At 38.9% G+C, this 16,737-nt stretch overlaps 1 protein-coding gene across 1 annotated transcript in view; it reads right to left on the reverse strand.

Moving 5' to 3' along the window:
- LOC109926746 (eyes absent homolog 3-like) overlaps window positions 1-16,737 on the reverse strand; it is a 52,948-nt gene that overhangs the window by 15,557 nt on the left and 20,654 nt on the right. Inside the window, exons 2-8 of the mRNA XM_020526600.2 lie at window positions 12,894-12,953; window positions 12,077-12,126; window positions 8,758-8,873; window positions 8,144-8,221; window positions 2,516-2,582; window positions 1,263-1,399; window positions 381-503 (exon numbers count right to left, since the gene is read on the reverse strand). Coding sequence (XP_020382189.2) covers window positions 381-503; window positions 1,263-1,399; window positions 2,516-2,582; window positions 8,144-8,221; window positions 8,758-8,873; window positions 12,077-12,126; window positions 12,894-12,953 — 631 coding nt within the window. The remainder of the gene's footprint in view (window positions 1-380; window positions 504-1,262; window positions 1,400-2,515; window positions 2,583-8,143; window positions 8,222-8,757; window positions 8,874-12,076; window positions 12,127-12,893; window positions 12,954-16,737) is intronic.

A 16,737-nucleotide genomic window follows, 5' to 3' on the forward strand; every position in this document is an offset into this window, starting at 1 on the left:
GGGGGGGGGGGGGTGGGAGAGTTCAAAACTAGCCGCATATTTTAAGGTGAGAGGAACAAGATTTAAAAAGGACGAGGGGCAACTTGTTTTTTTTTTAAGCACAGAGTGGTTTGTGTGTGGAATGAATTGCTAGAGAAAGTGGTAGATGCAGGTACAGTTATAACATTTAAAAGACACAAATAGGAAAGGACTTTGAGGGATATGGGCCAAGTGCAGGCAGGCGGGACAAGGTTAGTTTGGGAACATGGTCGACCTGCACTGGTTGAACCTTAGGATCTGTTTCCATGCAGTATGACTATGATAGGCACAATGTGGAGGGAGGAGAGCACAGGGGCAGGATGGGATGGGGGTTAATATTGAGTCCCATGTCACAAATTTACCTTGTGCAGGATATGTGTAATGTGCTGGGCTGGTTTGGTTTGAGCTAAACCCTGTATCATAACGGAGGTATCCAAGCTGACTGGGTGATCCACATTCTGTTTTCACACCAGGCCACAATGCACCTAAGATAAAAATTATTATTAATTAGTAGTACTTTTACATAACTAGATGATCAAAACCAAAATGCATGAATGGAAGTATTTGATGCAAACCTATTTCCCCTCAAACTATTAGGGAGGCTGTTCTGCAACGCGTCAAGAAAATATTTAAAGTTTCAGTCTACCGCATCACAGTAACTTTTCTAATACTACAAAACTCATTGAACATTTGTATGCAATTCAAAGTCAGGAGAATTTGTAAAGAAAAGTTTTTTAATAAGTTTATACATGCAATATATTGAACAGCCACCACTTATTACTCCTTCAGGAAAGTACTATTATGGGAATGGAGACAAGGATAAGCTGGAATTTGGGACCTGGGTGTAAAACTAGACCAGATGGAGTGGATTCAAGATATCCCTTTGTCTTTTCTATAATAGGACAAAACCAAATGACTTCCAAGGCTCAATCTGCAGAATGTCTGATTGTTCAAAGAAAGATGACTGCCAAGCATAATCAACTGTGATTTCATCCAAGCAAATTCCAGCATTGCTGAGAAATGCACAATTGACGAAGCAAAAATAACATACATTCACTGGTCCACCCTTACCTTTTGCCTCTACGGTTTCATTTAAAACTCTGTAGCTCTGAGGCTCTTTAAGCTTAATGTCACACAAGGCCAATACTTGAATACACAATTTCGAGAAAAGCTAATGAATTAAGTACTTCGAAAAATTATTCGATCCAATTAACGGACACAAGGAAAATGTAGAATAAGTTTACCGAAAGGAGGTAGTCCATAAGGCTGATTTGGTTCTGGATATGATGTGTAAGATGTTGATGGTTGCGCTGCTGGGTATCGAGCCTCTTCTGAATAAGCAGCTCGAACTATTGGTGGAGAAAATAAATGTGGATATGGCCTATAAAAAGGTTGGAAACGAATTAGTCAAAAGCATCTTTAAGTAAATTTAAAAGATGTTTTCACTACAATGCGAGATGATCTGATTTTCATGACAGATTGATAAGCTGCACTTATTTCTAGTTAGCAGAGGGGGAGTCCTGGAGCATTACCACAACAGCTGAGCAATAGGATCGGCAATTCATTAATTCTCAGTGAAAAAATACGTATACGATGTAGCTATCAAGTGCAGTGAATACAGAGCATTGAATGCTAGGTATAGCACTGGCACCAATACAAAAATCACCAAGATAAAGAAAATTTCCTATTAGTAATTGAAAGTTCAAAAGTTTGCAAGAACTTACAAAATGATAAACATATACGAGAAGAAATCTGCCCATTAATGCGCCACAAGTGCAAAAAAATCTGCATGCTTTCCAAAACAACACAATTAATGAAGAAAATTCACAGAGCAAATTACACAAAGCCAAAGAAAAAGTGGTCCACCACCCATGATGCAACAAGGTGACAAAACCAATTGGAATGCAAAATATTTTGCAATTAGTTTAAATTAATTTCTAAACAAAACATGAACCAGCAAGGAAGTGATTTTTTTTGCCTCATGTAGGTACTAATTTACCCGATTTTCCATTCTGTGAGAAAACTTACTACACCCTTGCTCAGTCACGCTTTTTAACTGAGCTGTATAACTATAGAAACTACCACTCCTCACTCGATTCAATCAAAATATATTTATCTGGACAAATTATTCATTACAGCACAGAGTTCATGTAAAGGGCATAAATTTATAAATAGCAAAAAGGAAAATCAGATGAAAAAATTTAAAGCAGCAACACAGTCATATTTACAAGTTGCCAGGAAAGGTCTCTGAAACTGAAAGATTGAATGGATTTGAAAAACAAGATGAGGGAGGACAGAATGAGGGAAATGGAAAAAAAGGGCAGCTGAGATGGCTTGATCTATGAAATACACGTACTTGTGCCTAATGGTCTTCTCTATTACTTAAAAAAAAAACTTATATATTCTATGTAACCACAATCTTAAAACTATTGTTTAGTCTAATTGAAAAACCAATTAAACCCTAAAATCAACATCATTCAAAATAGCTGGAACTTACTTTGTAGGAAACATTAGCACGTTATCTTGATTTGGCACATGTGGACTAGAACCCGCGCAGGTTATAACTGTAAAAAGAAACAGGAATGAAAGGCTTAACATACGAGGAATGTTTGAGGACTCTGGATCTATACTCAATGGAATTTGGAAGGATAAAGGGGGATCTAATTGAAACTTACAGAATACTGAACGGCCTGGACAGGGTGAATGTTGGCAAGATGCTTCCATTAGCAGGAGACACTAAGACCCAAGGGCACAGCTTTAGAGTAAAGGGGAGACTGTTTAGAACATAGATGAGGAGAAACTGCTTCAGCAATAGAGTGGTGAATCTCTGGAATTTTTTGCCACAGAAGGCTGGAGGCGGCCAGGTCATTGAGTATACTTAAGACAGAGATAGATAGGTTCTTGATTGTCAAGGGGATCAAAGGTTACAGGGAGAAAGCGGTTGAGAAACTTGTCAGCCATGACTCAATGGCGGAGCAGACACGATGGGTTGAATGGCCTAATTTCTGCTCCTGTTTCTAACTATCTTATGAAGATTTTCATTTCAATTACCTGGAATCAAAACTGAACACAAAAATCACTTTGTCCTACTTGCCCAGTTTAAAATTGTTAAACATACAAAGTATTTGCTTTAGTAAGGCAATCAAATCAGGATTAAGTTGCTAAGTTTGCATATGACAAAAAGATAGGTGGAGTGACAGGTAGTGTTGAGCGAGCAGAAAGGCTGGAGGAGTGGGCAAAGAAGTGGCAGGTGGAAAATTTGAAGTCACGCACTTTGATAGAAAGACTAGAGGAGCAGACTATTTTCTATACCGGAAAGGTTTTGGAAATCTGAAAAAGGGACTTAGGTATCCTAGTTCAGGATTCTCTTAAGGTTAACATTCAGGTTCAGTTGGCAGTTAGGAAGGCAAATTCAATGTTAGCATTCATTTCAAGAGGGCTAAAATACACGAGCAGAGATGTACTGCTACGGCAATGTAAGGGTCTGGCCAGACTATTAGGAATATTTGAGCGGATTTGGGTCCAATATTCAAGGAAGGAAGGGTGTTCAGAGGAAGTTTTCACGAATGATGCTAGGGTTGAAAGGCTTTTCATATAAGCAGCAGTGAAGGACTCTGGTTGATGGGAGTTTAGAAGGACGAGAGGAGATTGCATTGAACTTACAGAATACTGAGTGGACTGGTTAGATTGGGTGTGGAGAAGATGTTTCCATTAGTAGGACATGAAGGCATAACCTCAGACTGAAGGGACAACACTTTAGAACTGAGATGAGGAGGAATTTCTTCAGCCGGGGGTGGTGAATCTGTGAAACTCACTGCCGCAGAAAGCTGTAGAGGCTAAGCCATTGAATGTATTTAGAACAGAAATAGATAGGTTTTTGATTAGTAAGGGGAGCAAGGGTTACAGTGAGAAGGCTGGAGAAAGGGATTGAGAAAGATATCAGCCATGATCAAACAGTGGAGCAGACTATGGGCTGAATGGTCTAATTCTGCTCCTATATCTCATGGTTTAATGCGTTCAATAGATGATACTTACTGTACATGAAGCAGTTAAAATACAGTAAGATTTTTACTGCAAGCCATTTGAAAATGGTTTGCAAAAACTAAGAATAAAAATTATTTTAAAAATCATCCCTCTGGTCTAATAGAGAAAAAAAATCTCAATTTTTCTTTGCTTTCTTAATTAAGTCTTTCGATCCTTGTACATTCAAGTCAATCATCTCATGACTTCAACATCCTTTCCATAAATTGGGAACCCAAACTGCATGCTAAGGCTTATTTAAATTTACCATTGCTGCCCAATTTTTTTTATTCAATGCATAAAACCTAGATTTCTATTTAAGACCTATCTGCATTCTGACGTGAAAGAATTATGCATTTGCCTCTTCGGTTCTATGTTTGTTCACTGTCAAGCATTTGTTTTGGGTATAATACCCTTTGTTTTTCTCTTCCAAATTTAGCACTTCAATTCGTCTGCACAGAATAGCATGTATCTCCTATCTACCAGTTTCTTCCCTCCTGCAAGCTAACTTTTATTCAGCTTCCAATGTCTCCAAATTTGCATTGTAGCAGATTTCAACAATGAAACTATACATCTCTTCAATTTTTATTGGTGGTCATTAATAAGATGTACAAATAATCTCTCTGGGTAACCTATTAAAAACCAACAGCTCAACTCTGATCTCTGCCTTTGACCCTAACCTAATTCCTTTAAAAACATCCATTTGAAAAGAAAATAAACTTTCTCACTATCCTATTCACTAGCGCCTCTCGGTGCCTGTCTGGAGAACTGGATCACCATTTTCCACATCCTGGGATGGCAGCTCAGAACTGAGTGCTTCTGTGGGTACACAACAGTCTTTTAAAAGAGTGCTGATCTATTCAATGATAACCAGTGAGTGATGAGTTCTTCTGAGTACAGCAAAGTGGTAGAATTGGGCTAGCATTAGGCAACAAGGGCACCATGGAAGCTTGTTAGGGAGCTAATGAGGCAAGTTTAGAGTGATACTACAAGAAATCTCACCATGGCTCAAAGAGAAACCGTCCATTAAACTTGATGAAATTGACACTTGGAAAGACTATTCTGAGATTTAGCCCATAGAAACAGACCATTTGGCCCAATTGGTCTAAATTTCACACAAGTTACTGCCAGTTTACATTTTGTCCCAAGTTGGCACTTTAAAATAAAGCTTTAAGTAATTAAGAAGTGCACTGTAAATTTTCATTATCACATGTAATTTATTTTCTAACCAGTTGTTTTAAGTTGCATTTAGTTCCTGTCTGAAACTCTTTGGGCTGATTAACAAGAACACAAAAACACAAGAACAGGAGTAGACCATATGATCCCATGAGCCTGCTCAGACATTCAATATGATGTTGTTTGATCTTTTTCTCACAAGCCCCAAAGCTCCTGTCTGTCCAGCCTTAAACATGCTTTAACTTTGAAAGAGGCCAACAGAAGAATATAGCAGGGTACTGTGGTTTGCAACTCCCTTTAAATCCTAAATTTATGTCTAACTATAACAGCAAGTAAGATGTCTGGTGTCTGTCAATGTTGATCAGGAAAATGAAAAAAAAAATCAGTGGGCGAAGTTTGAAACTTAATTCCCATGACCTCATTGTCCAAGCTGGAAGACATTTAAAAAAATAGTTAGCAAGATGTTTTGAAGAACAAAATTTCATTTTTTATAAAACCTTCCCTGTACAGGGTACCACTGTTTTGAAGCTCCAAATGGTAGTGCAAATGATTTGACTATGTACTGCCATCTTTGGAACATTGTTCAAGTCAGTCCAGTCTTTGGTCATCAATTGTCAAAAGCCTCAACCATTTCTTTTATCTCTAGGCCTGACAATTCCAATGGCCCATCTTCTACCTTGCACTCTTCAAACTTAAATCATTCAAAATTCAGCTATTTATATCAGCATTGGATACCATTGCAAAGACTGTATCATTATATCTTCTGTATTTTTGATTGTGGACTAAAACAGAAAAACAGCTGTTTTAAACAGTGTGGTTTTTACACTGCTCCTTTGCTCAAGCAGTGGGCCACTGTTGTTTATAGAATGCAGGTCACCAGAGTATGTGTGCAGTGGAATTTGTTTAACAACAAGTAGCTGATTGTCTCATACAATTATAACTGGTCATGGATGACAAAGGTCATCAGCCTGATAACATATGATTGGTTCCTGGCAGCAGAACAGCTTACAGCTGTGAATGATACAGGCATAAGTCTTCAGGCTGCTGGAAGGACAGGTAATCTGTGTCCCCTCTCACTCTGTGCAGTAAATTTTTTGTGAAGTCTGAAGAAAGTCAGTTATTTTCTCCCACTAGGTGTTGTAAGCTGTTTCTTTTAACCACTAACGAAGAAGCTTTGTAGTTATTCCAAAAACAGTTTTTTGTTTCCTGCAAAATGGAATAAAGAGCTTGGAGAAGGCAGTTTGGAGAACAAAGTCCTAGTAAGCAAAATGAATATCTCCACAAAGCCCGTGGATCAGTGCAGATGATCTGTGCTTTCCTGTTTCTTTCCCTCCATCCATAAACCAGTGTTTCTTTGGTTTGTGGCAGTCTGTGTGGGGAGGTAGGGAATTTAAGAGGTTGAGTTTTAGCTCATAGAGTGATGCGTTGATAGTTAACAATTGTTTACTTGTGCTTATACTTGCAATAAATAGTAATTGTTAAGTACAGTAATCTGGTCAGTATTTTCTGGTAACTTGATTCCAATAGGGAAAGTGAGGGCTTTGTTTTGATTGTTTGCTTTGATTAAATCATTAACTTTTCTGATGAGAAGTGAGGCTCGAGAATCGGCAAACTTTCCCAAATGGTCATAATATCATTTATCTGACTCCCCTATGTTCACTCCCAGTCTTACAACACTTCTTTTTTTTAAAATTCTCATCCTTGTTTTCAATTCCTTTGCATGAATTCACCCTTCCCTATCTCTCTAACCTGTAACGTCCAGTCGCTGACATCTCTGCATACTACCATTTTGTCCTCTTGTCTCCCAAGTGTAAATCAGTGTACATAGCTCTGCCTTCAGCTGCCTAGGCCATAAGCTATAGAATTCCTTTTCTGAACCTCTTGACCTCTGTTTAAATCTTAACTCTTTTGTCAAACTTTAAGTCATCTGTCCTAATATTGGTTTATGAGATTCAGCAATTTGATGTTGCTCCTATCACATGCCTTGGGAGGTTTTATTGGAAAAGGGGCTCCATAAACACCAGCTGTTGCTCATACTGGCAGTATGTTTTGACAAATGTAGATGTCAATCGCTTAGGATACTGGCTGAGATTTCCAGAATGGAATTTAATCCACCATCATCTAAGCCTTGACCCGTTAGTGTATACTGCTTCTGATCTACAGCTCATTACAGATGGGAGCGTTTGTCCAAAAGGATGGTATGTGCCCATGTGGGATCGGGGTTTCAGCTTGATAGTTAGCTGGCAATTACAGCGGGTGTTAATTCCTTCAACGTTTCCTGGCTTACCACTAAGCGAGTCTGAACATTTCAAAGTCTTTACCTCAGAGCTGCGGACTTTTTGGAACATTGCAGATTGTACGTAATTGCCTGTTGGAAGTCTCAAATTCCCTGGTAGTTCCCACAGTCAACTGCGTGAGGAATTCTGCATGATCCTCTCCCAAAACGTGACTGCCTCCAACTCCTCTGATTTATGACAAAGACTTTTGCATTGTTGTAAAGATATATTAACTGAATTTTAATAGGACTTCCTCTATAAAACAATTGTTATTTTATTTTTCTGGTTCTGTAATGTTATTAATCTCCTTACCAATGTCCTTGATGCATTTACCTATGTTCTCTTGCCCTGGCTACATTCTGACTGCTTACATTTCTTGTAATACTGTTCTCCTGACTATTTACTGACAAAAACTTTGCCATCTCCCTATTTATCTTCTCCATTAGACCCCACCCTGGTTTGGATGAAACTAATCGCACTGGCATGAATTATTTTTGGTTCAAAACTGATGCCAATATCCCATGATTTGCAAAAGATCTTGTGTTAATTACCTTCTCTGGGTCCAATCCATAAACTGTTTTAACTTCTTTGGCAAAGTAAACATTTTAAATAAGGTAACGGAAAAGTAGTGATATCCACTTGTAAGATTTTACCTGAACCCGGATGTACACGAGCAGATCTTTTCCTTGTCAGTGTTTCAGACGCACTGCTTTGTATCATTTCATTTTTAACTATGGAAAGATCAAAGATTAAAAAATAAAGACTGGTTCAAAGACTTTCTGAAACGTAAAAGCCTTGTTCTAAAATGGAGAAATAATCCGTCCATACTGGGACTGTGTACCACAGTCGACAAATGGGGATGAGATAGGAAGAACGTTTTAAAAACCCACAGGAAAAAGTTGTTATTCAGCTGTAAAAGCGAATTTAAAAATATAAGAAAATAAAATAAAACCTGCAGGAACTAACAAAGACAAGAGGAAGAGCAGCGCATTAAGAGAAAGTAAACGGCAAAATGACGAGAATTCCTTAGCCTCCGACCTGCTCGTGTAGTCTCCTCTAGTTCAGTTTCTCATCAATGGGAATCCTCACCAAAAGATTGACAGTGGGAGATTCAGTGATGGCAATGCCATTGAGCATCAAGGGGAGATAGTTAGATTCATTCTTGCTGGCAATGGTCATTGCCTGGCACCACTGAAATTGGATTAACTAACGTTGGGTTTTGTAGCAATGCCTCCCAGTGGTCAAAGTAACCATGAGTTTAACTCACCTTCTGCTTCATTCAGCACAGTAAAGTTATTAGACAGACAGTCAAACTTAGACTTTTGCCCTTCATTTCTGTTTGTTTGATTCTGCAGTTGGATTACGTTCTGCAGTTCCTCAGTCCTAGGGAAACAGGAGAGAGGAGAATTTAGTTTCCTTCGACCATAATATATTAATTGAGGTGCAGTCAATGAAACCCTCTGCTTATCAACTAGTTAATTTTAAGAGAAAGAATAGTCGACATATCAGATGCCCGCTTCTAACATTCACACAATTGGAAGCAGAGTGATCTAGCCAATGGAATTTCATCAAACCCTCCTATGACTAGTTTACATTTCGGCAGCAGTGCATTCTTTCCCTGTTTTGTTTAAATGTAGGTGAAAAATGGAAAAGAGAGATTTGAAAATTACCTTTTTGGTAAAATGTGTAATACTAAAAAACAAACTTGGCATTTATAGATAACACAGTACGGAGCTGGAGGAATACAGCAGGCCAGGCACCGTCAGAGAAGCAGGAAAGTTGACGTTTCGAGTCGGGACACCAACCCGAAACGTCAACTTTTCTGCTCCTCTGATGCTGCCTGGCCTGCTGTGTTCCTCCGGCTCCATACGGTGTTATCTCTGACTCCAGCATCTGCAGTTCTTGCTATCTCTTAGCATTTATACAGGTGGATTGAGAGATGGAAGGATTAGCTGTCCATATCAATACATGAACATGGTGTCCCTCTTTGAACCATCAGTTGTTTTATTTTTCGTCAGTAACCTCTGAATAATATATTCTATTTTGATATGTTTTACTGCAAAATTGTTTTTATTAAAATATTCAGTAGCTTTTGCCCATTTTTGGTTACATTGTATTTTCTCACCTCGGATCACTCTGCAGATTCATACTACTGCAATAATCAAACTTGCACACGACTGGGGTTTTAAAAAAAGGCCTGCAAAGTAATAGTGCGAAGTGCACAATGGAGCCCATCAATTTTTCCAAACAAAATCACTGTTGACTGGTTCCTTCAAGTTTTTCAAAAGCCATAATTGTATGAAATGTTCCCTGTTGAATCATTTACCTTAATGCCCACAGCATGTGAGGCAATCCAGTTCTTCCAATACTTCTTATCCCCCCAGATGGTCCTCTGGGTTGTTTCTGTAACAAAGCCTCTTTATTTGCAGAGATTCCCCACACAACCCAGATAGCTCAGTTGGTAGAAGGTAGGACTCAATTACAGGGTCACATTGCAAGCCCCACATTGGGTGATTTTAATATTTTCAAGAAACGTTTATTTTAATTACATTTTTAAACCAGATTAAATTGAAAATTACAAGAAAGGAAGGCTAACCACAAGTAGGACCATAATGCATTTAGTGTATATAAAGACAAATCTAAAGGTACAATTTTGATTGTTTGGAACATTCGCAATAAGGTAGATGAATTAATATCGCAAATATTAGTAAATAGATACGATACGATTGCAATTAGTGAGATATAGCGGCAAAATGATCTGTAAACTGAACAAAAAAAAAAGGAGTCAGGGTGATGTTGTTAATTAAAGATGAGAGCAGTACATTTACTGCAAATTTAATCCCACTATTTAAAAAAGTTGAAAAAGTGAGAAAATCAGGAATTATAATCTGGTTACCCTAACATTGGTAGTGGACAAAATGCTTAAAGTATGTGATAACAGGACACATAGAAAATACTAATAGTATTACATAAAGTCACAATGGGCTTACAAGAGGGAAATCACTTCTGACAAACTTACCGGAGATTTTTTTTAAAAAAAAAGGATATAACTAGTGAAACAGATGAGCGAGAATGAATAGATGCAGTGTATTTGGATTTTCAGAAGTCTTTTGACAAAGTCCCACATAAGAGGTTAGTGTGCCAAATTAAAACATGTGGTAGCAATATACTGACATGGATTAAGAATTGGTTAGTAGACAGAAAAGTAGAAATAAATGGGTCCTCCTTGGAATGGAAGCAGGGTCCAATCTATTTACAAGATATTGGTGTGGACAAGGGAACCAAACATAATATTTAAAATTTGCTGACAACATGAAACTCGGTGGGATTGCAAGTGGTGAGGAAATGCAAGGAGGCTTCAAGCAGATTTTGATAAGTTGTGTGGGCAAATGCATAGATAAACATGAAGTTGACCACTTCAGTAGGAAAAACTGAAGGGTCATGAGTTTTCTTGTACACTGGTCACTCAAAACAAGCACGTAGTTGCAGCAAGCAGTTCAAAAAGCAAATATTATTTTAATTTTCATTGCAACAGGTTTTGAGCACAGAAGCCAAGAAGTCTTAGTGCAGCTTTACTGGGCCTTCGTGAGTAACTTTGATCGCCTTACCAAAGAAGTACTTGCCAGAGAGGGAATGGAGCAGTCGTTCACTACACTGATTTCTAGGATAACAAGGTGTAGAGCTGGATGAACACAGCAGGCCATTTCTGGGATATCAGGTTTATTGTACGAGGAGAGATTGGGTCCACTGAGCATGAATGCACTCGAGTTTAGTAGAATGAAAGATCACATTGAAACACAAACATTTAAAAGGGTTGGATCAGACTGGATGTAAAGATAGCGTTTCCTTTGCTAGAGTATCCAGAACAAGTTGTCATAGTTTCAAGGTACGTGGTACGTCATTTCAGATTGAAGTAAGGAAAGATTTCTTTCCTCAGAAGGTGGTGAACCTGTGTAATTTTCTACTACATTAGGCTGTGAAGGCAAAGTCAATGAAGATATGCAAGAAAACAAGAGGAGTTGAGGGGCCAAAGGTATCAAAGTGCATAGGGAGAGATTGGGACTATTGCGGCAAGATAAGTATCAATCATGATCATGCTGAATGGCTGAGCAGGCTTGATGGACTGAATTCTGAAGCATCAACTGTTAATTTCTCTCCATGGATGCTGCCAGTTCTACTGGGTTTACCAACACTTTAAATTTATTGCTTTATTTAATAATTTAAAAGCCTTCACTTTGAGTGAAACTCTCCATCGTAAATATACTGACAGAATGCAGTTCCTAAGGAAACACATTCAAGTTCTTCCACTGACAGCGTGCCTCTGTAGAAATTGCACCCTCTAACATTGCAGCACCCAACAAACATAACCTTCATTTATTGTGCATTGATCCAATCAGAAGTTTCTTGACATATAACCTCAAATTAGTGGCATGGTATTAAAAGGTCACGAGATAGGGTGAAGGCAAGCTGTGAAATTTCTTCCTGCCTTATTAATACATGTACAGATATATAAATATATCTATACATAAACAAAATACAAAAACATTCATATGAAAGATTTCCATTATATAACAATGCTGACAAACCTTAAAGCTTGCTCATCTGTAGAATCTAAATCACGGCGTGATTTCTTTGCCTGACAAGGAAAGATATTAACTTTTTAATCTTCATAGATAACAGATTTTCAAAAAATTAAATAAGCTATTTAAGGATCTTTAAAAAGATTGGGAATGGTCTAGGTTACATTCAAGCAACAAACATATGCATCTTGCTATACAGCTCTACTACTTACAATAAGCACAGACAGAAAAACTCAATCTTGAGAAATTTCAATAGTCCATCCTACATCCTGATAAGAGTGGATGATATAAAAGAATACATTGCCAAAGAATGAGACAATGCATCATCTATTGACATTGGGAGATCTTTACTACAATAGCAAGGATTCACAGTTATAGATTGCTACATTAGCAGCTCAATGTTTCAAGCAGGAAGGAGGGAAGAGGAAGGGTGTGAAAGGGGCAAAAAAGTGTTGGGATGGATGTGACAATATTCAGAAATGTTTATAAAGATAGTTGGAGAAAAGAAGGAGCCTAGAAACGAGCAGAATTGTCGGCAGAGAGGGAGGCGAGGTCAGGATGGAGGGACAGAGGGGAGCAGGAGGGCGGAAGAGGCGGTTAGAGAGATAGCGCCAGATGGAGCTGGAGAGGAAATGTTTCTACAGCATCTTCATCTCTGAAATAGAACTCAAATTACATGAAAGTATCTGCTCAGCACTAATAAAAACATTTTTTGCCATGGTTCACTCAGATCTAAATCATTTGAGTAAAAACCATGATTTAATATTACACAAAAATACAGTATAAAATTCATTACTTTCTTTTGAAGCATCATATAACTTACAGGCTGCTCCCGAGAGTCCTGTGGATCTTCCATTGATGTGAAGTGTTGTGGTTCTCGCGCCTTTGGAGGAATGGAACAATGATGATCGTTTATCTTCAAAGGCAATAATGTCTGCAAGAGCTTTTTCAGTCTTATATACTCTGATCACAACAGATTGTCTGATGTCAAATGCTCTCAAGTAACTTATTTATTTCAATGTGACAAGAAACCTGATCTGCAACAAATCCCTGTCATTAACTTTGGTAAATGAAAATATGAAGTACACCTGCACATTTAATCTCAAACAGCTCGAATAGCTGGGTATAAAAGGATGACATGTTCAATATACAAGGATATCATGTGGACTTATCAGGGCCACAGCCATGTGTAGTTGCTATCCTGCAAAATCTCAAAGTCTCTTCGATAGGTGAAAAACATACTCACATGGATTTGCCACTGAGGGGTCAAGTAATCTGATATCCAATAAATAGAAAAAAAAAACTCTCTTCTGAGTGCATGTGAGCTGCAAGAACGGTGTCCTTGGAGAATCTGTGTTATAAACAAGTGCCACACCAGACAATGACCATCTCCAATAAGATACAACCTAACCACTATTCCTTAACATTCAATACTGATAGCATCACTGAACCCCCATGATCAACATCTTGAGGGGGTTACCAGTGAGCAGAGGCTCAACTGGACTAGACAGATAAATATAGTGGCTACAAGACCAGGTGAGAGGCTAGGAAGCCTGCAGCAAGTAACTCACCTCCTGACTCCCCAAAGCCTGTCCACCATGTACAAGGCACAAGTCAGGAGTGGGATGAAATAATCACTACCTGCATGGATGAGTGTAGCTCCAATAACACTCAAGCAGTTTGACACAGATTGGTACCACATCCACAGTCACTCCCGCCACCACAAACGGTCAGTAGCAGTAGCAGTAGTAGTAGTATGTTCCACATACAAGATGCACTGCAAAGATTCACCAAGGTTCTTTACACAGCATCTTCCAAACCCATGACCATTACCATTTAGAAGGACAAGGGAGCAAATACATTAGCACCTGCAAGCTCTCCTCTAATCCATTTGCCATTCACATGGGAAATATATCACTGTTCCTTCACTGTCACTGGGTCAAAATCCTGGAACTCCCTCCCAAAGACACTGCAGGTTTACCCACAGTAAATGGAGTGCAGTGGCTCAAGGCAGCAGCTCAGCATCACTTTCTCAAATTCAAGTAAGGATGGAAAATTAATGCTGGCCTAGTCAATTATGCCCACATCCCATGAATAAGAAACCTCAGGAATATAGAAAATACAGGGTGAGGTTAAAACAAAAAGGGAATTTAGGAGAATAAATAAATGAGAGGATATGAAAAATATTGGTAACTAAAATTAAGAAAAATCCCACAATGTTTCATCCAAAAATGTACACTAAAAGCAAGAGAATAACTCAGGAAATAGGAGGGTTTATCAGATATATAGGATGCCTTTTGCATGAATGCAGACAATGTGGGCAGAAGGAAAAAGGTGGATGCTCTGAGGGATATTTTTTAAACCTCGCTAGATGCAGGCAAGGTACTACAGGGCTGGAGATCCGCAAATATTTTACCATTAGTCAAAAAGCATACAAGAAATAGGCCAAATAATTACAGGCTAGTCAGTCGGACCTCGGTAGCGAACAAATTATTAGAATCAATATGGAGATAAGATGAACCATTACTTATAAAGGTGCAGATTAAATCAGGGTAGTTAGAATGGTTTTAAGGGAAGATCATGTCTTACTAACAACTAAATTTGAGGGAATAAGGAGGATTGATGAAGGCGATGCAGTGGATGTTGTCTACTTGGATTTTAGTAAGGCCAAAGATCTCACATGGCAAACTGATCAGAAAAAGTAGATCATGGGACACAAGGCGATGTGATAGGTTGGACTCAAAATTGGCTTAGGTGACAGGAACCAGAAGGCAACGGATTTTTTTTTTTCTTCAAACGAGAAGCTTTTCCTACTGGTTTTACACAGAACTGGGTTGGATCTCTGTTTGTGGTAATATTAATTTAAACTTAAAACATAGAAGGCATAAGTGGGAAATTTGCAGACAACAAAATTCAGCCTTGCAGTTGATAGTGAAGATGATAGCGGTCAACAGAAGGATGATTACAATGGTTTGGTTGAGTGGAAAAGTGACAAATGGAATTCAATCTGGAGAAGTGCAAAGTTATGCTCTTGGGGAGGGCAAACAACACAAGGAAATACACATTAAGCAAGTAGTGTACTGACAGGGCTCTCAAATGTCTCAATTCCTCCACCCAAGTCCACAGCTGGAATTGTACACAGTTCTGGTGTCCTCATTACAGAAAGTACATAATTGCGCTGGAGAGTGAGCAGAGGAGATCTTCAAAAAGTTTGCCAGGGACTGAAAATTGCGAGCACGAGGAAATGTTCAGTAGGCGAGGTTTGTTTTACAACAGATGCAGCTGAGGGATGACTTAATTGAGGTGTACAAAATAATGAGGGGCTTTGATAGAGTGGACAGGACAGATGTGTTTCCCTATTGGAGAGGTAAATTACCAGCAGACACAGACTTAAAACAACCAGCAGTATTCTAAGTAATATAAGAAAAATGGTGGGAGTATGAAATTCAATGCTTGTTTGGTGGTTGAAGCAGAAGCATTCAGCTCATCAAAAGAACTGGCGAATGAGTGTATAGGGTGGGAAAATCTGAAATGTTGCATCTTGGCATGATAACTAAAGAAGCATTTTAGCCAAATGGTGAGAGATTGCAGAGCTGAGATGCAGAGGGATTTGGGTTTCCTGGCACGAGTCCCAAAATAGTACATAGGTACAGCGAGTAATTAGGAAAGCTAACAGATGTTATTGTTTACTTCAAGGAATACTGAATATAAAGGAGGAAGGTTATGTCTTAACTATACAGGAGACCAGTGAAACCACATTCAGAGTAGCATACAGTATCAATCCCCTTATTTAAGAAGGCATGTTGGAAACAGTTTAGAGAAGGTTTACTGCACTAACATTTGGAATAGACAGATTAGCTTATGAGAAAGGTTGAACAGATTAAGCTTGTATCCATTACAGTCTAGAAGAGTATGAAGAAAGAGTAGGAAGAGGCAGCACAGTGGCTCAGTGGTGAGCACTGTTGCCTCACAGCACCAGGGTCCTGCGTTTGATTCCACCCTCGGACGACTGTCTGTGTGGAGTTTGCACATTCTCCCCATGTCTGCGTGGGTTTCCTCCGGGTGCTCTGGTTTCCTCCCACAGTCCAAAGATGTGCAGGGTAGGTGGATTGGCCATGCTAAATAGCCCGAAGTGTTCAGGGATGTGTAGATTAGGTGGGTTATGGCGGGATGGGTCTGGGTGGCATGCTCTGTGGGTTGGTGTGGACTTGTTGGGCTGACGGGCCTGTTTCCACACTGTAGGGATTCTATGAAACATTATGCAAGGTCTTCACAAGGTAGATGTGGAAAAATCTAAGACCAGAGGTCACTGTTTAAAAACAAGGTATAGCCCATTTAAGACAGAGATAAGGCAAAAATATTTCTGTTGTGAATTGTTAGAACATTCTTCCTCAAAAGCAAGTGATGTGGAGGAGCCAGTATTGGACTGGGGTGGACAAGGTCACAAAATCACCAGGTTTTCAAATAAAACTTTTGGACTATAACCCGGTGTTGTGTAATTTCTGACCTTGTCAAAAAGGAAGTGGAAGCAGTACACTTGAATACTTGAGGAAAAAGGTAAGTAGTAAGAAAGTATTTTGAATCAACCCACTCAGCTTTCCAGTACAGGTGAGATGTGAAAGGTAAGGAGGTAAGCAAATGGATGAAAGTGTATGCAAATATGGAGC

The sequence above is a fragment of the Rhincodon typus genome, chromosome 27, assembly GCF_021869965.1.
Source record: "Rhincodon typus isolate 14 chromosome 27, sRhiTyp1.1, whole genome shotgun sequence".
NCBI classification, from domain to species: Eukaryota; Metazoa; Chordata; class Chondrichthyes; order Orectolobiformes; family Rhincodontidae; genus Rhincodon; species Rhincodon typus.